Source organism: Pseudorca crassidens, chromosome 1, assembly GCF_039906515.1.
Source record: "Pseudorca crassidens isolate mPseCra1 chromosome 1, mPseCra1.hap1, whole genome shotgun sequence".
Classification (NCBI taxonomy): Eukaryota; Metazoa; Chordata; class Mammalia; order Artiodactyla; family Delphinidae; genus Pseudorca; species Pseudorca crassidens.
In genome coordinates, this window is record NC_090296.1 from 35319939 (window position 1) to 35347652 (window position 27714).

At 35.3% G+C, this 27714-nt stretch overlaps 2 protein-coding genes across 13 annotated transcripts in view; one reads left to right on the forward strand and one right to left on the reverse strand.

The window, feature by feature from the left end:
• The window catches only part of GPHN (gephyrin), a 626350-nt gene that overhangs the window by 22361 nt on the left and 576275 nt on the right, over nt 1-27714 (reverse strand). For all 12 annotated transcript variants that reach the window (XM_067732935.1, XM_067732912.1, XM_067732903.1 and 9 more), the window contains one exon: nt 6719-6806. In XM_067732935.1, coding sequence (XP_067589036.1) covers nt 6719-6806 — 88 coding nt within the window. The remainder of the gene's footprint in view (nt 1-6718; nt 6807-27714) is intronic.
• LOC137206835 (protein canopy homolog 1-like) lies at nt 16826-20124 on the forward strand. The gene is made up of 2 exons (XM_067705968.1): nt 16826-16922; nt 19796-20124. The coding sequence occupies exons 1-2, from the start codon at nt 16826-16828 to the stop codon at nt 20122-20124; spliced, it is 426 nt and encodes a 141-aa protein (XP_067562069.1).

Here is a 27714-nt window from a genome sequence, read left to right on the forward strand (position 1 = left end):
GACAGGCAGAGGCCACACATGCAGGGCCTTATGGGTAATGATACAGAATTTGGAAAGCATATATGCTCACTACATACTTGTTAAATGAATGAAAGTATTTTATTTTTCTTGAAAAAAAAGCATTTCTGTTGTAAAAATGCCCCTTTTCATTCTTTCTGAACATGAAGAAATGCTTCATGTTTCTTGTGATGGAAAGCTTGTACCAGACATAGCAATAAAAGCTGAGAATCATCACTGTTCTTAAGTTTTTGTCTACCTATAGAAGCAGGAAGGACCTCTGTCTGATGTTCTGAAAGCTAGATTCAGATAGGAAGAAGAAACACGAATGGATGAAGGAGACAGGTCTTTCCCTCAACTCAAGTAAGAACAAACAATGTCAGATAAATTATGAAAGACTTTGAAATGGGCAAAAAAGATTATTGGATATCCAAACAACCTTCTGGGTTATTTGTGCCTTTCATTGTCTTTGTGCTATTTTATAAAAATTAAGCTGTAGAAAACTGATTGTGAACATGATTAGTATCCAAAGAAATGCAAATTAATTCTGTCAGTGGCGGTGTAATTGATTATTCTCCTGTGGATATAGAACAGTTCTGCATCCATTAGCAGACTGATTTCGGCATTTCTGATTACCTATAGGTGTCTCTGTTCTTTGAATTCTTAGAACCAGTTGCAACATCTTACTGGTTCCCTCATTAACTAATGAGTTAAATAAAATCATTGACACATGTTCATTTTATAAAATAAAAAAAATATGAGATTCATGATTTTATCTTTAAAAAACTATACCTTAACAATTCTGAAGGCTCCACTGAGATGCCGTATTGATTTATCTGACAAAACCAAGTAAACTCAATTGCCAGAAAAGTGCATTTTATGGGTGGCTTAAACCTGCATACATCATTCTTTGGTTTCTGGAGTGTATGCCAAGTAGTAATAAAACCTGAAATCTGCTAACTTTGGGTTTCTCTATTTTTGCCTCCTCTATTAATTTTGGTTCTATGCATGGCCAATAAGGTATTCCCCTTTGTAGCATCAATGATTGAGAATTCGGTTTTATGGTCTGACCATTTGGTGATTCCTATAAATGGGTGATTGAAATCTATTCTCTGTTAGGTAAGAGAAGATAGAGAATCTGGTTTGTTAGTCTTTCTTGTTTGTTTGTCTGTCATTTTGAGCCTAAACCAATTAAGAATTTTGTGACCTCTAGGAAGGAAAATAGCTCTTTATTTGTAGACTAATTTTGTTTGTTTGTTTGTTTCTGTGTTTACTCTTAATCTGTGGTTGAAGTTGTAGAGCTGAAGCTGTATTTTGAAAAAAAAATTTATTTATTTATTTATTTGGCTGCGTTGGGTCTTAGTTGTAGCGCTCGGGATTTTCATTGTGGCAAGTGGGCTCTTCATTGCGGTGCGTGGGTTTCTCTCTAGTTGTGGCATGCAGGCTCTAGAGCATGCGGGCTCAGTGGTTGCAGCATGTGGGCTCTCTTGTTGTGGCACACAGGCTCTCTAGTTGCGGCGCACAGGCTTAGTTGCCCTGCGGCATATGGGATCTTAGTTCCCCGACCAGGGATCAAACCCACGTCCCCTGCATTGGAAGGCGGATTCTTAACCACTGGACCACGAGGGAAGTCCCTGAAGCTGTATATTCTTTATGTGGTTGTGTGTCTATGTGTCTGTGATCCAGGGAAGGCATTTATCTTGTTTTGTGAGTGTGAAATGTTTTCCTATTTCTGGAGGGTATTCATAAATTATATGCCTGTGAGACCGCCATGCACAGTGGGCCTTCCTCGGAGTATGCTGCAGATTCAGGGTGTCCCCTACCCTGGCTCTCTCCATTTGAATTTGAATGTGATGGAGGTGTTGCAGGGGAAACACAAGAGCCTCTCATCCCCAGCTCTCTGGTTTAGCAGGACATGAAGAGAAGAGCCCTGATCTTAGGCCCACAATAAAGTTTGCTTTGCCAACGGGGAGAAAAATGAACACACCGAAACACTTCTAATGTCTCTTAAATTAAAGATACTCTATTCTGATTCATTTAGAGAGATAAGTACTTACATAAATAGAATATTCCTAAAGTTCCCAGATAATAAGAAAATTTATCTTATACTATTTTAAATATGCTGCACTCAAAAAAATTCTTCTTATAATTTTAAGAATAAAGTTCACATAGTTAAGGTAAATCTCTGGCAAATGAGACTAGCTTAATTATTTGGGTTAATAAGCAAACCCAGCCATGTTCTTTCTCTTATCAGTGTTAAGTAGGAAAATACATTTTATTTTGCTTGGGTTTGTTTTTTCCTAAAATTATATAGGTTACTCATCAAAGAGTCTAACGCTATTCTTATATAATACTTAAGATTGTGAAAAATCTAAAATTTGGTTCAATGAAATAGAATCATTATTCTGACAAACTTTTAATTTCAATAGTAATTATGTTTGTAGAATGTCAGCTTGAAAATAATTTTCAAGATTTTTAAGTAATTTAAAATCTTGAACAGTTATTAAATTGATTAATTAATGAATAATCATGAGATACCTTGATTTCTAAGTACAATAGGATACTCGATCACTGCTTACTAAGCATGACTTTTAGTTAATACATTATACTTTGCTTCTTATTTTAATATGCCATAGAGAGGATATATCTTTGGGTCGTGTTAATGAGTATGTTTTCATTTTTGCTACATTAAGAAGGTACAAAGGGGATGTGTGTGGCTGTACAAAGTTGTATTCTGTGTTTATGAACTTTGCTAGTCCGCTAAAATGCTTACATATGATTTGTCAATGATTGATGCCCCCTAATTTTTGCTGTGAAATAGAAATTAGTGATTTTCTTAAACATTATAATAAATATGGGTGGTTGCAATTATGTTAGAAGTAATCATGACAGACAAGTAAACTATGCATATTCTTTCACTTTTCAGGAAAAAAAAATATTAAAAAAAAAGTCCAATACTCAAAATACTTGGTCTCAGGACCCTTTACATGCTCTTAAATTAAAATCCATTAAGGATCCCTAGAGCTTTTGTTATGTGGGTTATGTCTATCGATATTTACTGTATTAGAAATTAAAACTAAGAATTTAAGAATATTTATTTGTTGGTTCATTTGTAAACAGCAGTGATGAAGCTATTTCATGTTAACATAAGTAACTTATTGTTTATACATTGTTTTATAATTTAAAAAATCTCTTTAATGTTCAGCTTAATAGAAGTCAGGTGGATTCTCTTATTTGCTTCCATATTCAGTCTGATGAGATATTATAGATCATACAGTCACTGGAAAAACTCACTATACAGTCATGAGAGAAGGAAAATAAAAAAGTCAAATAAAGTCTTAGTTTTATTATGAGAATAGATTTAACCTTGCAGACCCACTTAAAGAGTCTCCAGGACCCTCTTTGGTCTGGAGACCACTCTTAGTTCTAAAGTAAAGTGTCAGTTTGTTCCAACATATAAAAAAAGCATAATAAAGGACAAAACTCTGAAAATGACTTTGATTTGCCTTGGTTTAATTACCTGTGTTTGAAATGAAGCTGAGAAATATATTAAAATTTTAGTAAGTTCACTCAGTTTTGATGAGCTTACTTCTTTGCTTTACTGATTAATGCTTTCCCTATGATATGTAAGGTTATTCTTTTTGTGTAATATGCCTTTTTGTTTGTCTTTGATTATTTAAGGAAATAAAGAAGTATAGAACAAAGGTTCCTAATTTATGAATGAGCCAATATTATTTATGATCATGTTACCTTCTATGCTTGTTTTCCAGTATTTTATTGTTGCTTTGAAAAATTAGGTAACCAAGTATGTTTCTTAGGTAGCTATGATCCTATCTTAATCAGGTGCCCACTTTTTTTTTTTTGACAACTCTTTTTTGCCTTCTAAAGATCAGATCTAAATTTAGGAAAAAAAAATTTTTTCAGAATATCTTCAACACCTAAGACTATGTTTGAAATTTCCTAGAGGGCCCCTAGAAAGTCACGAAGATTTGTTCTTTCACCTTATAAAAAGAGAAATTAGAAATAGTTAGGTTTGTTTGATATGTTACCGTTACAGGAGTTTCAGAGGAAGGGAGTTACTATTACATCTGAGAAGAAAGGCTCACTCTAGGTTAGTGCTCTAGGTGCTCTAGGTTAGGTTTATGCAGGTAAAATGTCATTAATATAATGTTTCAGAAATTGTATGCTTTATGGGAAGTGTCTGGAGATTTGACAATGCCCTTGCTGTTCATAATATGTTTTCACCCTCAGGGGAAACACTGACCAAAACTTTTATGAAATAGTTACCTACTGTATACCAATAGAGAATCTTACTTATCTTCTAATATTATTGGTTACAGTAATAAATTAAGCACAGCTATTAAATATCTACTAGCTAAGGAAAGCCTCTGTTTTACTTTGATGCTGGCCTGAAGGCTCTGCTATATAAGCTACAGTAAATAGTTAGTGTCTGCAACAAAGAGACTCAGAGCACTAGGGAAAAGGACAATCATAGGTATTTTGAACTATTGATGCTTCAAAGAATAGTCTCTAGGGTACAGGCTGCTGAGGTGATATAGCTTAGATAACTTTTGTACAGTACCAGTGGACTGAGTCAGGAATCCCAGGACTCTTTAGAATGAAAACAGATGGTTTCAAGAAAGCAGACTGCTAACCCAAGATCTAGCAGAACAAGAAAACCATGGGACTAAATGAAATGTTAAGGGAAATAAAAAATATTTTAACAAATTATTTATTTGGAATATTGTTCATTAGTTTTAATATTCTATTGCTATATGGCTGTAGATGTGTAAAACAAACTCAAGGAGACCTATATGGTTAATTAATACTTTTGTTGCTAAATAATCAGGGCAAGCCTATGAGACCAGTCCTTTTCTGTGATCAGTAATGATCTTTGTGATTATTTTGATCATATGGGGTGGGGGAGACACTGTTAGGAAAAATTAAGAGACCTTGAAATAGGAAGACACAATTATTTGATGTCCAGTCTAGCGTATCCTTATCGATTATCTACACGTTTCATTGTCTTTGAGCTATTTTACAATTTTGTAGGTGGTGGAAAATTTATAGTAATGCACACAATTCTTTAGTTTTTAGGGCAGAAAGCAGATACTGTTTACCCGAAACTTTTGGTGTTTTATAAAAATGAAAACTCTTTGCAAAGGCTATGTGAAACAGGAGGAGGTGGGGGTGGGGAGAGATTTTGAGGGAAGCAACTATGGAAGAGTCATTTCTCCTTGGCTGAGAAGAGGATAGACGTCTGTGGGTCCCACAAGCAGTAGGGGCCCCTTTCCTCTGCCCTAAGACTCCCAGTCTCCCCATAATCCCAGTGCTATTAGCATGGCCCATAAGAACAAAGATCTGAGATCTAATGGCATGACAAGGACACTCTACATGTGTCCAGCGAAGACTGGTGACCAGATGTGTCTCCTTGATGCTCTGTTGCCTCTTAAGCCCCTCCCAGTTCTTTGGCATAATCTTTGGAGGCAATTAGTCCTATAGTGGCTTAAATAAAATTTCCTGCCAGTTCTGTAGCATAGGTACTCACAGTGGAATTTAAGTTGAATCACATAAATAAATTTCTTGTGTACCTGAGTTTCTGCACTTAAAATTCATGCGTGCTACCTAATGCTTCTGGATCTTTCCTTGACTAACTTCCCTGTCTTTTCAGTGACTGGTTTTCAGGCTCTGCCCTTGGGCTGAAGCAGATGTTCTCTCTCTTACACTTTTCTTTCTTTCTGCTACTGAGGTACACTGGAATTCTTTTGGGGACTAGAATTTGCAGGCTGGCAGGAGTATGCTGCATTGATGCTTTCTCTCTTTCTTCCTGGTTCTTCTTTCATATGATTCCCCCTCAAGGAGTTAGGAAGGACAATTATTAGCTCCTATGGAATACTCTGGGATGCCCAGTTCCTAAAAATCTCCTTCCTAGTAAATTAAAGGTTCAGTGTAAGTATCTTACCACACAGAGAGTAAAAAAAGAAAACCAATATGCTTTACTATATTGGCTGTTGACCTGTGAGCAAATCCCTGGGATAAATGACATCTTTGTTAGCACTAATAAAGAAGGTTAAGGTCCAGAAGTGTTCTGTTCTTACCATAATTGAGCCACAATTGCCAAGCCTATGTAAGCTATAAGCTTGTTGCCTCTTCAGAAGTACTGGAAAAGCAAACTTCTGGTCTGCCAAATAGGTACTGTCCCATAATTAAGTTCATTAGCAACCAAGATAAGTTTTATATGAAATACTCCCTGGAAATAAGAAATTTAAAACTTAAGTACTCTTAACTTCAGGGTTTGCCCTCGTGATGCTCAGAGCACATCAGGCAGTTTGATGGTAATGATAACAGACATGTTGCAAATTATTTCTTATAGCTTTGCTACAATGCAGACCTCAGCCTAGCCTTTGTGATCTTGGGAGAGGACTGCAGCAATCTGCTCTACCCAGGGCTCAAGACCTCTAGAAGACTTTGAGGGAAGACTGACCCGGCAATCTGTCTGCTATGAAGAGAATACCTATCTACATTTTAACACCTTCACTCCTGGATTTAATTTGAGATGGTAAGCTCTCTGACTTATCTGCACTGCATACCTTTTAGAATGCCCAGAAATTTCTGAAGCCCTGTGGACTTTCAGCTTTGTGGGAGTCTGGTTATGGATACCAGATGACTACCACACCACTGTTAATCAACTGCAGACTTCATGAACCTCATTTTTTCATACCTTTTCCCCCATGGACACACCCCCTGATGTGATGATGACATCAGCACGACTGATACCCTCATTCAAGGCATTGAGTAAGTCATCTGGGCTGGAAAAAAAATAAAGACAAATAAATTAACACACAAGGAAAAGATTTTAAATATAGTGCCAACTAAAAACTAGACCACCTATTCAACGAGTAGGCATTAACATGAGTACAGCACAAAAGTCTGTATGAAGTGGGAATCAAAAAGGTCTCTGCACAGTAAAAGCATAACTCATTGTGGAGAAAGAAACTTGTAAGTGTGGAAATAGTAGTTACTGGTACTTTCACAGGCTTTTTACCCAAAAAGGCAGTATAATGAGGGGAGACAGTGAGGTGTGGATAGGCTGCCTAACCATCCCAGTTTGCCTAGGAATATCCCAGATGTAGTGCTGAAAGTTACATTTCCTAGGAAATTTCAGGCACACCAGGACAGTTGATCGCCCTAGGTGTTGGAGACTTAGGACTCTTTAGAGGGAATATGACTTAATTTAGTTAGGCCTTGAGAAATGGGCTGAATTTTTACAGGTGGGAAGGAATGGGAAAGGGCCTTGTAAGCAAGAGGATCGGACTGTGATGAAGCCTGTGGTGTTCTCGATGAATGGGGAAAATGAACTGCTTGAGTGAGGGACCTGACTTGGAACGGCTGGGATAGGTAGTGTAGGGCATGATTTTGGAGGGCTCTCAAGGTCAAGAATTTGAACTTCATCTAATGCGAAAAGGGTGGGGGGGGGTCCCTAAAAATATAAAGAGCCAGTAGGTGTTTATTGGGAAAAAGGTAGGGAAAAAAAGAACAAGGAAGGCAGAGACAGTATGAGATATTTTGAGAGGATAAAGGGACAGGGTGAATGTTAGGGATTGAAACTAGTGAGATTCCTGACAGTCAACTGAAAAGACAAGTGCACCAGGCCCTCTGATTGTACAGATGGAAGGCCTGGGAGGAAGGATGGCGTGAAATCAACAGTCTTATCCTATTGATGTTAGAAGGGTTGCAAAGGCCTAACTTGAGATTAATCAAGTGAGAAAAAAACAAAATGCCAACCATCAGGGTTTCTGGAGGGACAGGAAATCAGGCAATAGCTGAAAGGGACTGTTTAGTCACAATTTTAAATGCATACAAAGCTACTGGGCAATGTGCACTGCACTTGCATTTACCTTCAAATGATGGAGTACAGAAAAGGTGCCTTTTGAGGAATATTTGTTCAGCCTAAACCCTTGTTTTCTAAGAACTTTTTACCCTGTGGAGAAGGGAGGTATTTCCCTTTCTCCTCCATAGACATCTAACATGTACATTTGAAAAGGGAACCATCCTGGCTTCTAATGCTCTAGTTCTTGTTTTTAGTCCTTCCTGAGGCATATTCTTGGTCTTGTGCTCCAGGAGACAACTCTTCCCATAAATCCCCCCCTTTGCTTAAACTAGAATCAGCAGGTTTTTGTTAACTTGAAATCAAATGATGTCTCAATGGGATTGCATATGTTCTCCCAAATCTCTCATGGTAGTGAAGTTTGTTCATATCCTTTTCCCTTGATGCACTATTTCATGGGAGGATGAGGAGGAGGGAGAGGAGATGAAGGAGGAGGAGGAAGAGAGGAAAAGGAGGAGGAGGAGGAGATTTGTAACTAGCACAACTTTTATCCAGGGGTGACAGATGTAAGGAGAGGAACTTGAGATCTACCCGAGAGGCTCTTCAGGAGACAAAGTTGGGAGGTGGCACATTACAGAGATTAAGAGTGTGAACTCTGGAGTCAGACTGCCTGAGTTTAAATCCTGGTGCTACTACCTGCTAGATGTAGAACCTTGGACAAGTTGCTAAACCTTTCTTTGCCTTAGTTTTCCATCTGTAAGGTAGGGATAGTATAGGGTTGTTATGTGGGTTAAGTAACATAATATATATAAGTTTGTGGGATAGTACCTGGTACAAACTGAGTTTATAAGAAAGGTTGGTTGTTGTTGTTATTACTGTGGTACTGACAAAAGTTATCATACAAACCTAACAACCTGGCAGAGTTCAACTTTAGCATATTTGACTGTTTTTATTTAGGAGAATATCTATGACTAACACAGAAGAAAATCATAGATTGGACCTCAAATACATTCATAGAACTGTATGTGAAAAGCCCAAAGGGCTCAATAAATAAGCTAGGCCTGGTTCCAGCCTGAATAGTTCCATTTACTATTAGGTTCTCTTATTGACTCTAGATAAAATTCTCCTGCTCCTCAAGCACTGGCCTGTCCATGAGTGTACCAGAGGTTGTTTGGCTTTGGTGAGCAAGTTCCCAAGGAGACAACAATAAAAGTTTGAAAAATGGCTCACATGAGGTTCAATCTATAACACAGGGATCCTTTGAAATCATCCAGTTAATTGCTTATGCAGCCAAAAAGATACCCAGGTATTCAATGAAGGTAGGATCTATGTGTAAAACATTTAAAAAACAAACAAACTTAAAAAAAAAATCCCTGACATGAATTTTGAAGCTAATTTGGTTGGGCAAACATCTTGGAAGAATTATATTAAAAAATGGGTGTATTTTTGAACTATGTATTTTGAACAGATTTTTCATCAATCTTTTTCATTTAGCTTTAGGGAAAAAGATAACAAATTATTCTTTTGTACTGCAATACTATAAGATATGTATGTGATGGATTCCTGATCACTGCATGCCCAGCACTCTGGTCCCCTTGCCTTGCTGAATCATTAAGCTGAGCCAATGGTTGGCCTATGGAGTAAATGGGAAAAACATCACAAACACAGGGTGATGCAGGATGTGATTCAGGTGAAGGGACAATGACTATTATCAACACAACATATAATTTTGTGTTAGTATAAGAGACATTTGCTAATTCTACCAATCTTACAATATTTAATTTATAGCTTGTCAACTCTACAGGATTATGGCAAAGTCATTGGAAACAAAGCAGCAGTGACATACACATCAACATCTTTGTAGGTGGGTAAAGTTCCTGGGACAGGCTAGCTGATGGCTGCAAATAAACATACTTTTCAGTGATTTTTTTTCCCCCTTATTCCTTGTTTTCATATTATCTGGGAAAGACTTTTTCCTATTTTGTACAACTGCAGAGTCATCAACTCTTCACATGATATTTTCTAACTTGCAGAAATAAACTAAAAGGAATTTTATATCAAGCAAGTCCTTACTGTAATTTATTATGTTTCAAAGAATACATTCAATGCTGCTTTCTTCTCTGTGGCTGATGGATTCACAAAATCATCAAATCTTAAAATTGGAAAGGTCTTTGGGGGTCATTGTGTTCAGTAGCAGAGCTGGGAGCATTCTTTGGGGCTTGCCCTTCTCTATCTCCCTCTGCCCACCTCTTTAACTCTACTTTCAGTTGCATACTTCCGGTGTGTGGGACCTAGTAAGAGATCATAGCTTACAGGGACAGGGACCAATGTATGGCAACTGTCAGAGGATTTGTAACTTCACTTATACTGCATGATATAACTCCATTTATTATTTCACAATAAATCTCTGAGGTAGATTGAACAGTATGATTATGCCTATTTTACAGAAAAGGAAAGTGGTATTCAGAGAGGCAAAGTAGCATATTAAAGGCTAGGCGGAGCAGTAAGTGGCAGAGCTAGGACTAGAACCTCTGTTTCCTTGTCGAGTGCCTAAGCAGAGTGACTGTCTAGTTTTTTCAGGCATATGATATGTCATACAAGGAAAACTCTCATGAGAATGGACCGTTATGCAAAAGCATAAAACAGAGGATGCTAAGGCAGCAGGAGATCTGTCTGGGATGACAAGAAAAGTGCATCTGTGAACATGTTAGTTCTGCGGAATGAAACAAACATAGTTCTGAATCCTGTATTCAGATGAAAACTAAATAAGATTTTGATTAAACATAACTTAGGGCTTGCTCACAAGTCATAAATTTGCTCTCTTTTTTTTGTGATTCATATTTTAAATGATGAAATATTTCTCACATAAGATAACAGTATAACACCCATGTATCCATCTCTCAGATTTGACAAATGCTAATATTTTCCCATATTTATTTCATATTCCATCCCCCCAACCTTTTTATTTTTAAGAACTAAAAACTGAGTTTGCTTCTAAGACTAAGAGATTACTCTGAATAATGATAAAAAATAGGTAGCAAGGATTATAATCATGGATATTATAGTAGGATAAAAATAATTATGATTTTCTCAGTTTTGTTAAATAGAGAGCATAGCATATTAATTTTTGCAACGATAGGAGAGTAAAATGAAAACATAATATGACCTTATATGTCTTACATATGACATTACTTCCTATATATAAGATCAGTTGATATTTAAGAAATAAAATTAATGACAATAATTCTCTTGTTTTAAAAGAACAATACACTGTCACACTTATGTGTTAATTTTACAACTCTATGATGTAGGAAGGGCAAGAGAGGTCAATGAAATTCACAGAGGTAGTGACAGGTTCAAGGTCACCTATGTTCACTCTACTATTCTTTTAAACTACAGTAGTATTCACACTGTGAAAGACACTTTGTTATATACATCGTCAGAAAAGTTATTTATCATTTTTATCTAAGTATATAAATATTATTTGTGTATGCCAAATAGTGATGATCAAAAACCAATAACTTGTATTTTTTACATTTGAAATATCTTCTCACCATCGCCACTCGAAGGGATGTTCAATTAAGCAGATTAGTAAGTTTTCTAGGTATATACCAGTAGCTTCCCTTTTCTCAAAGAACAGCAGATCTTAAAGGGATATTGTGATATCATTTAATTCTTTCTTCATTAAAAACTGCAGTTTTAATTAGATTTGAAAGGTGATTAACCATTTCTTTAAAGATAAATCTAATACTAGCATTAATCTTGATTTACTAACACTTTCTATCCATTTTCACTTGAAATAAGTACCTACCCATGGTTCTCTGAGAGTACCAATATTATGTGAGAACATTCTATAAGAGCATTGATTTAGTGCTAAATGCTAGAAATTTAAGTACTCGGTGACAGAAAACAGAACTGTCAACTGAAGCCTGAGTGTGTCAGGGCCTAGAATCCAGTTTTGTCTCTACCGCTGAGATGACTTTGAAAAATGAACATCATTTCTTGGGGTCTCATTATCCTTATCTGTAAAATGAGAACATTTGGACTAGGTCCTTTCCATGTCTAACATTCACTGATTTAAAGCACTAGAAGCTGATTGGGATGCAGTTTAAGCACAAAGGTATTATTTTTAAGTTGACCCAGAAGTCTACTTAAAAAATACTAAGACTGCCCTATCCCTAACAACTGGGAAAGCCCAAACCTGCATAACTAAATGTCCAGGAAGCACAGCGGCTTCAATAGAAGACTGGCAGCTTGCTACTGCTGCTTTGCCAATTCAGGAGTTGTGACTTCCATGCCTTTTACCACTCTGATGCTCTTTTCCACTATAACTACATTCCTGTCAGGTCTATGGCACCCTAGCAGCTTCTTGAGGGCTGAGGGTGAATACAACTCTCAGTAGGTAAAGGAAAATACCAGCAATTTAAGCTGCCAGCAACTGGAGGGTGGAAGAATAAGAACGATAGTTAGGATGGCTCTTAGTGAAATCAACATGTTGGGGGAAATAGATAATTTTAACAACAACAAAAACAACACACAATTAAAGCACTAATGGAGATTCATTTACAACCTTAAAAGGATGTTCTGGAACAAAAAATATAATTTTCAAAATTTAAAATTTAGTAGATGAAGGTGAATATAGTCTCTGTTGAAACTCAATTAGTGGCATGGAAAACCAAGTAGTAGAAATGTCTCAAAGAGATGTACAAAAATATAAAATGACACAAGTCATGCAGGAGATGATAAGAAATTTGGAAGACACAGCAAGACATTGACATATTATTAATAGGAATCCCATACGGGAAAAAAGGAACTGATAGAGGGGGAAAATAGAGGAAAATTTCATTTATTTGTAATGACTTGGGCTTGGAGATTGAAAAGATTTACTAAGTTCCAGGTAAGACTGACAAAAAATTATAAACCTAAAAATGTCCTGGTTAAATTTTATAATTTCAAGGATAAAGAGAATATCTTACAAGCTGTCAGACAGAAAGATTAAATTTACTAACAAAGAAAATAAGAATACTGGTTTTGGACTTCTTACCTACAATACTAAAAACTATAAAACAGTAGATTAATATCAACATACTCTGAGAAAAAAGGCTTGCAACCCCCAAATCCTATATCCAGTCAGACACCACTCACCTGTCAGGACAGAAGAATAATATTTGTGAAAATGTAAAAATTTAGACAATAAATCAACAAGTAATGTTCTGGAAAAATGACTCTAAATGAAAAAAATTAACCAGATCGGAGACCTCAAGATAGGGGAAGATGAAGAGTAGAGAAAACACTAGTAAAATACACACACATTTATAAACTATATAACTAAATTTAAATGAATAACAATCAAATAAACTGGGGGATTATAATATATGTACTAAACACGGATTTCCCAGAAGTTGTAGAGACATACTGCAAGAGAAAACTTAGTAATAGTCTAGGTTTAAAAGCATTACCTCAGCAATGCCTAAAAGTTGAGGGAGTGGGAGGAGATGGGAGAAGTAAAAGTGTTCTCAAAGTCTCATTGGTGTAGGATGTGCATGGAGGAAACGGGAAGGCCTTGTAGGAGGGATATAGTGAGCACCTTTTAAAAATATAATAGTGGAGAAATGAATATTTGATTATTAGTATCAGAAATTAGAAGGAAAGCATGAGGGGGATGGTAGAGTACAGCACACCTTCCAAAATAATGAGTGAAAGGGAACAAATAGCACCTGGATCAAACCAATAATAGGGAAAAGGACAAAGAAGAAATAACAAAGTTCTATTAATAGTAAAAATAAAGTAAGATGGAAGGAAAAAATATCAAGAGAATAATACATAGAAAACTTCATGGTAAAGCAAAATGAACGTCAAGCTAGGATCAGGGTTACAGTAAGGCAAATGCAAGATTGAGTTTTTAAAACTCAATTCCCATTTGGATGTTATTTATGAGGGATACACTTAAAAAGAGATGAAAGAATAAAAATAAAAGGTATGCCCAAAAGACACCAGGCTAATATAAATATTCAAGAAAGCAGGAATGGCATTTTAATGTCAAAGTGGAATTTAAAGTCAAAAGAACTAAAAAGGATAAAGAGAGGAAACTAATTGTGATAAAAGGCAAATTTATAAAACTGATACAATAATATATGACTGTCTCACAAGTCACGTTCTCATTTTATCTAGGCTTCTTGACTGACCTACCAAATCCCTGCACATTGTAGGCACTCAATAAATGAATGAACACTGGCCTCAAATTAATCTCTCCACAGTAGCTTTGGGAATAAATAATGTACAATATTTACAACTATAATGATATTATGGGCAAATAATATTATCTGTGGGTGGAAGAGAAGATACTACTAACATTTACGTAATCATAAATAGTACTTTCTTTGAGAGGATGTCATGTAGAAGAGGGAGTCAATTTACTTGGTGTTGCTCCAGGCAGAATTAGAACTAATGGATAAGAGAAACAGGGATAAAGACTTTGGCTCAGGGTAATAGAAAAACATCCTTGCCATAACAGCCATCCAACAATAAATGTTCTCCTCATGAGGCAAATAATATCTTTCTCACTAAAAGCATCAAACAAAAACCTGATGGCCAGCTGTTAGAAATTTTCTCTAACACCTCCACTGAGTAAAATATTGGAGAAGCTAACATCAGAAATTCCTTTCAATTCTAAGATATTGTATTCTATGGAAATACCAAAATTTATATAATTAACACAATGACTATTTTCTCTTCACGTATAGACTGAACCAGAGATGGAGAAACTGATGCAGGCATTGCAATATAATACTCAGCTTGTAGATCACACGTGCCTCCTTCTCACTGTTTGGACACCAGGAACATTTGACTATTTGACTTGAGTGAAAAAAATAGAAGCATTTCTCCTCCCCCAAGCTATGACATTCACCTTCATCTTGGAAGATGGTCACCAATAATAATAACAACCCTTCCTAGAGTTGTAACTTAATTAGATGTCAAAAAAGCTTAAAGTTAATAGAAAGGTAGATAAAAGAGAAAGAAGTATATCTCAAAATAAATCTATCAGAAAATGAATGTGGCTTTCTCAAGACTTTACATACTAATCAGTTTCTGTGAAGGAGGAATATGTCTAGAGGGTATGATATCTTTTGACTATTATATCTTCTCAGATTTCAGTGGGTATTGGGGGTCCACTTTCAGTTCAGACTCTGCTTTTTAAAATTTCTATCTGGAATAGGGCCAAGATGGCAGAGTAGGAAGACCCTGAGCTCACCTCCTCCCATGGGCACACCAAAATCACAACTATTTACAGAGAAACTATTGATGAGAATGACCTGAAGACTAGCAGAAAATCTCATTGGCAAAGGCAAATATACAGTAAACATAGTAAACCAACCACTCATAAAGCTAGTAGGAAGCTTAAATGAAAAATGTAGTAAAATCATCTATATTCACAGTAAGTAGTTAAGGATATGCAAACAAAAAGATATAAAATATGTTGTCAAAAATATTAAACATGTAGGGGAAAGTAAAAATGCAGGGTTGTTAGAATGCATTTGAACTTAAGAATGCATCAACTTAAAATAATCATGTATATGTGTATGCAAACCTCATGGTAAGCACAAACCAAAAATGTATAAAAGATACATATACAAAAAGAGAAAGGAATCCAAACATAACAATAAAGATAGTTATCAAATCACAAGGGAAGAGAGCAAAAGAGGAAGAGAGGAACAAAAAAGACCTACAAAAACAAGTAACAAAATGGCAATCAGTACACACCTATCAATAATAACTTTAAATGTAAATGGATTAAATGCCCCAATCAAAAGATAGAGAGTGGCTGAATAAATTAAAAAAAAACAACCATATATATGCTGCCTGCAAGAGACTGACTTCAGATCTAAAGACACACATAGACCAAAAGAGAGGGGATGGAAAAAGATACTCCTTGCAAATAGAAAAGAAAAGAAAGTTGAAGTAGCAATACTAATGCAAGATAAAATGGACTTTAAAACGGAGAATGTTACAAGTGACAAAGAAGGACATTACATAATGATAAAGAGATCAATCCAACAAGAAGATATAACAATGTAAAATATATATGTACCCAACATAGGAGAACCTAAATACATAAAACAAATATTAACAAACATAAAGAAAGAAATTGATAGTAACACAATAGCAGTAGGGGACTTCAACACCCCACTCACATCAATGGACAGATCACCCAGACAGAAAATTAATAAGGAAACATTGGCCTTAAATGACACATTAAACCTGATGAACTTAGTTGATACATACAGACCATTTCATCCAAAGCAGCAAAATACACATACTTTTCAAGTGCATGTGGAACATTCTCTAGGATAGAACACATACTAGGTCACAAAACAAGGCTCATTAAATTTAAGAACACTGAAATCATATCAAACATCTTTTCTGACCACAACACTATGAGATTAGAAATTAACTATAAGGAAAAAAACTGCAAAAAAAATCCCAAACGTGGAGGCTAAATAATATGCTACTAAATAACCAATGAATCACTGAAGAAACCAAAGAGGAAGTAAAAAAGTACCTAAACACAAATGAAAATGGAAGCACAACAACCAAAAACTATGGGAAAGAGTAAAAGCATTTCAAAGAGGGTAGTTTATAGTGATATAAGCCTATCTCAGGAAACAAGAAAAATCTAAAATAAACAACCTAACCTACACCTAAAGGGAAACTAGAAAAAGAACAAACAAAACCCAATGTTAATAGAAGGAAAGAAATATAAAGATCAGAGGAGAAATAAATGAAATAGAGACTAAAAAAGCAATAGAAAAGATCAATGAAACTAACAGCTGGTTCCTTGAAAAGATAAACAAAATTGGCAAACCTTTAGCCAGACTCATCAGGAAAAAAAGAGAGAGGACACAAATAAATAAAATCATAAATGAAAAAGAAGTTACAACAAACATCATAGAAATACAATAGTTCATAAATGATTATTACAAACAATTACATGCCAATAAAATGGACAATCTTGGAGAAATGGATAAATTTCTACAAACGTACAATCTCCTAAGACTGACTCAGGAAGAATTAGAAAATATGAACAGACCAATTACCAGTAACGAGATTTATTCAGTAATTTAAAAAACTCCCACCAAACAAAAGTCCATTAACTGATGGCTTCACAGGTGAATTTTATCAAACTTTTAAAGAACCATTAATGCATATACTTCTCACATTATTCCAAAAAAACTGAGATGGAAGGAATGCTTCTGAACTCATATATGAGGTCAGCATCATCTGATATCAAAACAAAGATATCACACAAAAAAGAAAACTATAGGCCAAAATCACTGATGAACATAGATGCAGAAATCCTCAATGAAATATTAGCAAACAGAATTCAACAATATGTTAAAAGGGTCATATATCATGATCAAGTAGGATTTATTCCAGGGAGGCAATGATGGTCCAATATCCACAAATCAATTAATGTGATACACCACATTAACAAACTGAAGAATAAAAATCATATGATCATCTCAATAGATGTAGAAAAAGCTTTTGACAAAATTCAACATCCATGTATAATAAAAACTCTCAATAAAGTGGTTACAGAGGCTACATACCTCAACATAATAAAGATCATATATGACAAACCTACAGCCAACATCATACTCAATGGTGAAAAGCTGAAAGCATTTCCTGTAAGATCAGGAACAGGACAAGGATACCCACTTTTATTCAACATAGCATTGAAAGTCCTAGCCACAGCAATCAGACAAGAGAAAGAAATAAAAGGGATCCAAATTGGAAAGGAAAAAGTAAAACTGTCATTGTTTGCAGACGACATGATACTATATATAGAAAATCCTAAAGACACCAGCAAAAAAACTGTTAGAACTAATAAATGAATTCAGTAAAGTTGCAGGATACAAAATTAATATACATAAATCTGTTGTGTTTCTATACACTAACAACAAACTATCAGAAAGAGAAATCAGGAAAATAATCTCATTTACAATTGTGTCAAAAAGAAAAAAAATACCTAGGAATAAAACTACCTAAGGAGGTAAAAGACCTGTACTTGGAAAACTATAAAAACATCGATGAAAGAAATTAAAGATGACACAAGTAGCAAGATACACTGACTGTGTCCATGAATTGGAAGAATTAATATTGTTAAAATTACCATACTACCCAAGGCAATCTACAGATTTCATGTAATCCCTATCAAAATACCAATGGCATTTTTTCACAGAACTAGAATAAATAATTTAAAAATTTGTACGGAAACACAAAAGACTTTGAATAGCCAAAACAATCTTGAGAAGAAAAACAAAGTTGGAGGTATTAAGCTCCCTGATTTCAAATTACACTACAAAGCTACAACAATCAAAACAGTATGGCACTGGCACAAAAACAGACCCATAGATCAATGAAACAGGATAGAGAACCCAGAAATAAACCCAGACTTATGGTCAATTAATATACGACAGAGGCAAGAATACACAATGAGAAAAGACAGTCTCTTCAAAGAATGTTGTTGGGAAAACTCGACAGTTACTTGCAGAAGACTCAAACTTGCCTAATTTCTTACACCATATACAAAAATAAACTAAAGATGGATTAAAGACCTAAGTGTAAGACCAGAAACCATAAAACTCCTAGAAGAAAACATGGGCGGTATGTTGTTTTACATTGGTTGTAGCAATATTTTTTTGGGATATGTTTCCCCAGGTAAAGGAAACAAAAGCAAAAATTAACAAATGGGACTATATTTGTTAATTAAAAACCTTTTGCACAGAGAAGGAAACTATCAACAGAATGAAAAGGCAGACTATTGAATGGGAGAAAATATTTGCAAATGATATGACCAATAAGGGGTTAATATACAGCATACATAAATAGCTCATACAACTCAATATCAAAAAAACAAACAACCTGATTTTAAAATGGGCAGAATTGGGAGACTGGGGTTCACATATATACAGTATTGATATCATGTATAAAATAGGCAACTTAACGACAATACACTGTATAGCACAGGGAACTCAATGCATTGTGGTGACCTAAAAGGGAAGGAAATCCAAAAAGAGAGAGGATATATGTATATGTATAACTGATTCATTTTGCTGTACAGTAGAAATGAACACAATATTATAAAGCAACTATATTCCAATAAAAATTAATTTAAAAAAAAGATGGGCAGAAGACCTGAATAGATATTTTCCCAAATAAGATATTTAGATGGCCAGCAGGCACATGACAAGATGCTCAGCATAATTAATCATCACAGAATTGCAAATCAAAACCATAACGAGATATCAACTCATACCTGTCAGAATGGCTATTATAAAAAAGACAACAAATAACAAGTGTTGGCAAGGATATGGAGAAAAGGGCACCCTTGTGCAGTGCTGGTGGGATGTAAATTGGTGTGGCCACTATGGAGGTTCTTAAAAAGTTAAAAATAGAACTACCATATGATCCAGCAATTCCACTTCTGGGTAGTTTTCCAAAGAAAACAAAATCACTAATTTGAAAAGATATATGCGCCGCTACGTTCACTGTAGCATTATTCACAATAGTGAAGATACGTAAGCAATTAAGTGTCCATTGATAGATGAATGGATAAAGAAGAGATGGTGTGTGTATATACTGTATATGGAATACTACTTAGCCATAAAAATGAATGGAATCTTGCCATTTGTGACAACATGGATAGACCTAGAGGGTATTATGCTAAGTGAAATAAGTCAGACAGAGAAAGACAAATACTCTATGATTCACTTACATGTGGAATCTAAAAAACAAGACAAATGTACATACATATCAAAACAGAAACAGAGGCGTGGGGCGGAGGTGGTGGCCAAAGGGTCCTCTGAATCCTCGCTGGATTCCGGAGGGAGAGGGGCACGCGGAGACGGGCACCAGCTGTTCCAAAGACAGCGCAGCTGTACCTGCGAGCGGGTGATTCGATTCCCTTAGCCCAGTCAGAGGCATTCCTCACAGACCTCTTGGATAAAGTGTGCGAGCGAGTGAATGACTATAAGCTTGAAGAAGACCCCGTGACTAAGGAGAAGACTTTCAAGAGATTTGCTCCAAGGAAAGGAGACAAAATATACAAAGAATTTTTAAAATTCTATTTTTATTCTGATGCTTACAGACATTTGAAATTCACGTGTGAAACTATAATGGAAGAGTACGAAGATGAAATATTCTCACTTATGGCCCAGGAGGCACACTACCTCGCTGACAAGCTGTGCAGCGAGAAATCAGGTCTGTGTGAAACTTCTACTAATCACACTGAACTCTAGGAATGATGGTGCTGCTAGCTAGAGGAGAGACAAGTCACAGCCCCCAAGGTCAATGTCTGCATTTCTGTCTTCATGTTTCTTCATGAGAAGAAACTTTACGTCTCTTGTTCATAGTGCATTGTCTCATGTTTGATATTTTATTGAAAATCTCGTTTGGCATCATGACGAGCCCCAATTCTTTCTATAGGTGAAGCTGAGGAGTGCATGAAACGAATTACCTTTGTAGATTTTGATACAAACAGGCTTGGCAGGAAAGCATTTAACTCAGTAATAGGAAAAAAGTGAAGACATTTCATAAATGAAATAAGGATTTAATAACGTGTACTGTATATTTCATGCACATATACAAGTATAGTGTTCTGTTTGATAAAAACTTGATTTGATTTCATAAACACTTGATTAGTCATGAAATTAAGAAAACATATTGCTGCAAATTCCAGGTTAATTTTTCTGGGTTGTATGGCTATCACTGAAAGAAGCGAACTCACTTTATATCAGGAATGAAATTTAAATTTCTAGAAACCTTAAGTTTAAAAACTTTTTAATTTCTAAAATTTAATTAAATGCATAAAAAGCAGTGAGCACTTTTACAGGGAACAATAACTATATTGGCCTTTCTGATGCATACATCCTGAATTCAAATGATTTAGAAAGTTGATTTATTATTCATGTATTTATTATCTTGTAGTCTTAAAGGATGATACCAATGGCCATGTTTTGTTTTGCTGCAAAATCTCCTGTCGTGCCTTTGTTTCTTAAAGACTTTCACCTAACATTTAGCGTGTAGATTTTACTACTAACCAACCTATCATTCTTTCTATGGATGTTTTTGTAGGTGTGGAGATGGAAGGAGAGGTGGGAACTTATGGAAAATAGCCTTTTGACCACGTTAATAACAGAGTGTAGTAATAAACTAACTCTTGGAGATTTCATTGTCTCTGTTAAGTTTACATTCATTGGAATATAACTTTAATCATTTAAAAGGTCAGGACCTATTTTACACTTGTTTTAAAGAAGTTCTCATTGTTGTCTCTGAGAATTTACTAGGTAGGATGCTAGGTAGGATCCACTTTGTCATGTGGATTTCTATTTGCTAAGAATAAGCCAAGACCAATGAATCCACTTCACTGAGGAGTGGAGAGTAGAATAGAGCAAAGTCCCCAAAACAAAAACTATTTGCCATATGTTACCTGATGGCCTAGAAAACACATTACTTAAGCCACTCAACTGACTCATCAGGAGGAAATAATTCTCACATTTATAAAAATTTGCCAAAATGAAGAGAAAGAGGTTTCCATTCTTCTCCTTTACCCACCTCAACTCTTATTAAAAGTTACATTTTTAAAGTTAATTCCTTTTATTTGGGAAAACTGAGAAGGTTTGTGATTTTTTGGTATGTCTGTAGCTGGCTAAGTAGTATAGATCCTACATATTATAACCCAATGTGGCTGCACTGCATGCGACTGATAAAAAATGGAAATAGGATTAAAGAATAATTAGCATCATTTTTCAGTAGGGTAGTAAAATTGTGACTTAAAACATATCCCTATAACTTTAGTAAACTTAACTATTTAAGTTTAATTTAGCATTTCAAAAAATGAGTCATAAACATTTTCCTAACTTAGGCTTCCTTGGTAAATGCACTAAACTGTTTCTTCATGGGAACATGTAGAGACACTGGCACGAAGTTCCCTCAAAAACCATAACATTTGTGATTGAAGAAGTGTTGGCTGTGGTCCTTCCATACCCTCAATGGTAAACCTGACACATTCTCACATCTAGACAGTACTAATGCTAATCATAGAATTTAAGAGATTTTGGGCTTTTGTTTCCCATCTAAAGGACCGTGGGGAGGTATGCCTTCCCTCCACTGACGGTTGTTTCTCATGGATATTGAGGCTTCTGCTTTGACTGGAGAGAACCAAATATCTTGCCTCTGATGGGGAATATCTTAAGGTTTTGATAAATAGGGCTTTTCAGTTTTTTCTTACTTCCCAGTAAAAATAATCTTGTCTCTTGCAAGATTTTCAATATCTCATGACTTAGATAATTTTTTAATTTCCAGATCAAACTTGTTAAACACATGTAAATGTTTGTAGTTACTGATTAACACTACATTTGAGTGAGCCACTGCATTTCTTATGGCTGCGATGACTCTTAAGTTTCCCTCTGGGTGTGGTGAGGCTGCGCTGCTTTTGCTAATGAACAATAATGAGAGAGTAGCTAACTGCTGGCTTTGCCATGCCTCCAAACACATTCCTGCATTTTAATGACTTTTACTGACCAAGAACAAAGCAAAAGCAAAAAGCCAGAAAAAGAAAAAAAGAAGAAAAAGAAACAAAACAACACCTAGGGTGTGACAGAAAAGTTTCTTAGAGTCCATGAAAAGCACCTAATTCTGGGTCAGAAGAAAATCTCGGAGAAAAGGTGGGGAGAGGTTTATAATGCTTATTAAAATAATGTGGAGAGAAGACGTGTTTCAGGTGGATGATTTCAAATCGTACTTTTAGGTGATGGTTTCTTTGGGTCTCCATGGAAGACTTCTGTGAGCCTCTTCTCATAAAGAAAAGACCAAATTGGCTGAGATGAACAGCTTATATTTTGTTATGTGGATTACGATTTGCTAAGAAGAAGCCAAGACCAATGAATCCATTTCACTGAGGAGTGGAGAGTGGAATAGAGCAAAGTTCCAAATGGGAGAGATCAATACTTGATTTACTAAAGCAAGCCCTAAAAAAAAAGTCAATAACTGGTTATATTTTTTATACCTATTTCTCTGCTTGGTTGATATTTATTAATATATGTAATAGCATTATCTAAATATTTTAAAATATAAAAAAACAAACAAAAAAAACCAAAACAGAAACAGAGTCATAGATACAGAGAACAAACAGGTGGTTGCTAGAGGGGAGGGGATGGAGGAGATGACTGTAATAGGTGAGGGCAATTAAGAGGTACAAACATAAAATAAATGAGTCAAAGAGATAAAATGTACAGTGTGGGAATACAGTCAATAATAATATATCTTTGTATGGTAACAGATGGTAACTAATCTTATTATGGTGGTCATCTTGTAATGTATAGAAATATTGAGTCACTATGTTGTATACCAGGAACTAACATAGTGTTGTAGGTCAATTACACTTAACAAACAAACAAACAAACCAACCCATAGAAAAAGAGATTGGACTTTTGATTACCAGAGGCAGGTGGTGAGGGGAGGGGGAATTGGATGAAGGTGGTAGAAGGGTACCAACTTCCAGTTACAAGATAAATAAATACTAGGGATGTAATGTACAACATGATTAATATAACTAACACTGCTGTGTATTATACATGGAAGTTGTTAAGAGAGTAAATCCTAAGAGTTCTCATCACAAGGAAAAAATGTTTTTTTCTTTTCTTTTATATCTATACGAGATGATGGATGTTCACTAAATTTATTGTGGTAATCATTTCATGATGTGGTCAGATGATTTTTAAAAGATTTTTATTGGAGTATAGTTGATTTACAATGTTGTGTTAGTTTCAGGTGTACAGTAAAGTGAATCAGTTATACATATATCCACTCTTTTTTAGATTCTTTTCCCATATAGGTCATTAGAGAGTATTGAGTAGAGTTCCCTGTGCTATATAGTAGGTCCGTATTAGTTATCTACTTTATATATAGTAGTGTGTATATGTCAATCCCAATCTCCCAATTTATTCCTCCTCCATGTTTCCCACCTTGTAACCATGAGTTTGTTTTCTGTATCTGTGACTCTATTTCTGTTTTGTAAATAAGTTCATGTGTACCATTTTTTTTAGATTCCATATATAAGCGATATCATATAGATATTTTTCTTTCTCTGTCTGACTTATTTCACTCAGTATGACAATCTCTAGGTCCATCCATGTTGCTGCAAATGGCATTATTTTGTTCCTTTTATGGCTGAGTAATATTCCATTGTATATATGTACCACATCTTCTTTATCCACTCCTCTGTTGAAGGACATTTAGGTTGCTTCCATGTCTTGGCTATTGTAAATAGTGCTGCAGTGAACATTGTGGTGCATGTATCTTTTCAAATTATGATTTTCTCTGGATATATGCCCAGTGCAGAAGACCTAAATAGACATTTCTCCAAAGAAGACATACAGATGGCCAAGAGGCACATGAAAAGATGCTCAACATCACTAAATATTAGAGAAATGCAAATCAAAACTACAATGAGGTATCACCTCACACTGGTCAGAATGGCCATCATCAAAAAATCTATAAACAATAAATGCTGGAGAGGGTGTGGAGAAAAGGGAACCCTCCTACACTGTTGATGGGAACGTAAATTGGTACAATCCTATGGAGAACAGTATGGAGGGTCCTTAGAAAACTAAATATAGAACTACTATAAGTCAAATGATTATACTGTACACCTTAAACTTATATAGTGCTGGATGTCAATTATATCTCAATAAAAGTGGAAAAAATTGTATCTGCCTTAAGTTACTGTAATACTGATTCTGGGATAAACTTTTTTTTGCTTTATCACATAGTCTACTATAGAAGTCAAAACAAAGACAGATCCTTTACCCAAGATTAGATTTTATGGACTTAGAGTATTCAGAATGCAAATGCAGTTTTATTTTAACATATTTAATATAAACACACAGATGGACAACAGCTGCTAATTAGTTTCCTGTTTCATCTGTTACACCAACTGTGAGCTGTATCATTTTAGGATGAGTGAAGATGACAGCAGGAGACTGAGAAAAAAATTCTAGGATTTGGAGATTAAAACAATAATGGCAGTTGATCATACCAAGATAACCAAAAAAAAAAATAGTTAAGGATAAACTAATCATATACTAATTTCTTCAGAGGTCAAGGATAAATTCCTGAACTATAAATATTTTCTGGGTGTCTACTTCACGTATAGGATCAAACTATATACTACATATAGTCATCATTTAGTCCTCCTTCAGTCTCACTGGGTTTTCAGGTACTATGGAGTCATATAAAACAGAACAAAGTATGGTCACTGCCTTTAAATGTACAAACCAGTGCAGAAAACATGTGACAAAATTTAGAAAACTGAATAAAATGAGCAAATAAATTAACACTGATTGAACTTAAAATACATTAATTAAAGTGAAAATACATATAAAAAGAAATGTTATAAATGTTGAGTGGAATAGAATGATCAGAATTGGTTTGGGATAATTAGGAAAGGCTTTCTGGACATATTACTCTTTATGGGAGTCAGGTCATATGAGAAAAACATTTCGAAAATTACAGTAATACCTAGAGGTAATTCTTGGAAGAAACAGTAACATCAACTGTAATAGCAGCTCTTAAGGATTAAAAAAGGCAAATGTAGTAGCCACTAAAAAGTCTGTCATTAAGAATGGGAAGAATCTCTTGTCAATAAACACATGTTTTTTATGGTAAAAAAAAAATTTTTGGTTAACCAATAGAAAATGAGAGACCTCTGTTGATAAATGATCAGAAAATAAATCCATTATGTTGACTTAAAAATTAAAACTTTATTCCATAAGGGAAGCTGGCAGTTTATAAAGAGGATAAGAACCATTTAAATTCAGATCTAAATTCTGATAATATGAAATTTCTAGTTTTATAAAATAAGCACTAGGAAGCTAGGATATGTTTGGTTCACAAATTGGAGGATGTAAGGCACTGGGCTCTGTTAAGTCTATCTTGATAATTCCTGCTAAATGTGTCAGTTTTATAAGAATCCAATTTGCTATCTCCGTGCCTGTTCCCCTTCTGTTTTACGCTTCCCTGGGAAGAGGCAGCTTCACAAATTGGCAGCAGCAGGAGCAGGCAATTTAAATCCAAAACATCAATTTATGACAGAACCAAGCAAGCCCAGCATGATTTGAGTGGGGCACGCTTCTGTGATGGCAATTTTCCAGAAGGGGGAATTCTTTTCTTAATTAAGGGAATTTCCCAGCCTTTCAGGCCTTGAAAGGCTAGAAAGTCTAAGTCAGCAGTTTGTTAGCTACCTTACACCAAGCTGTTTCAAAACTTATGTAGAAATATAAACAGCTCAATAGTTAAAACTCAGTTTTAGGAATGATATAAATTTAATCAATGCTGAACTTTATTTAAAACGATTTCCTCGAATGGATTTTGTGTACTTGAATCATAATTACTGCTTGGTATATTTAAGAAGTTAATGTGTAATGTTTGGATGTTAATATCTATTGAATGATTAAATCCCCCAAATCTACCTTGTTTTCACTCTGTTACTCTACTTCTTTTGGCCTGATAGAATGCATGACATGTTTTATTGTAGTAGTTTTTTTTTTTTCTTTTAATACCTGCTGTGACCATCTAGTACTTTTTGGAGCATGAAGAGATGTACCCACTGAGAACTGAGTCCCTCACTCTGTTCCCTTTGCTACTGCACATGACAACACCCCTCAGAGATGTAGTTTTAAGCATTGAACTCGATATGTTAATTGGTTTATATTCATGAACTGGACAGATTCTTTAAAATCATCACCATCCTGCTCCTCACAATATAATGAGTCATTTTGTACTTAAATTTTCGGGTGCCAGAATGCATATATGTTACTCTGGAAAAACATTTTACCTTTTGTGAAAGATGGCTTGGAAGAATTAACTGTGTGTGAAGTGAATGAGAGTGACAATAAAAATTATTTTTTGGGAAAAAAAAAAGATGTTAATGTGTAAGATCATGTAAGCCAGTGGGAGCAGCTCCCCAACTTTTAAAGTTAGAAGCTTCCTAAATTCATTTGGAATTCTGTTCCCCCGTCCTGCCCCACATTCTTCAGAAATATAAAATGAATCATCCTAGGTGCAAAGCTTTATATCATGCATTTTTTTCTGAGGTACCTCAGTTACCAATATAATTTTGTTGTCAGTGCCATATTTTCCGGTCTGCTCCTATGGCTAAGGTTTTTGTACTCACTTTGAAGGGACCCTGTAACAGGGTCTGGACAGTTGCACAGTTGGAAGTTTCTAGGTTCCATGGAAAAGGAGGATGGTATAGGAAAAGATAGCAGAGTTGTCTAATCTAGAAGAGGTACTCCTACTAAGTGCTATAGACATAGGGTTACCAAGACATACCTTGTCCTGGATTTCATGGAGCTTACATGTTGGGAAAGAAAACAACACTGGCTCAATATGAACAAATCCTTTTCCCACCCTGTTTAGGCCACATCAGGACACTGAGGGAAAAGAGAAAAAATGTAAAAACAGAGAAGCACATATGTGCTAAATGACCAATATCTTAACCAAGTCTGGCCACAATTGTCATGGCACATATAATACTCTGTACTTATGTACGTATGCAAACATCCTCATTTGTCTTAGACTTCCACCACAGTAGGGAAACAGTATTTCATGCTGCCTAGGAGAACAAAAGGAAGCTAACAGGTTATTGAACCAGCCATGGGGAAAAGAAAACTAGGATATCTACTGTTCCATATTCAAAGTAGAAATAGGATGTAGCTTAGAAGTATTATAGTTTACCCCTGTAAACACAAACTAATTTGTGTCAGTTTGAAATCACTAGGTTTGACTAGTTTCATATTCAGACCATATTCAGTGCCCCCCTCTTTCCT

What these genes read in the sequence shown, in the direction of transcription:
- LOC137206835 (XM_067705968.1), top strand. Translation starts at nt 16,826, where the DNA reads ATGGACAATCTTGGAGAAATGGATAAATTTCTACAAACGTACAATCTC. An exon ending in TATGAACAGACCAATTACCA is followed by an intron (nt 16,923 to 19,795) that starts GTAACGAGATTT and finishes CGATTCCCTTAG; the next exon opens with CCCAGTCAGAGGCATTCCTC.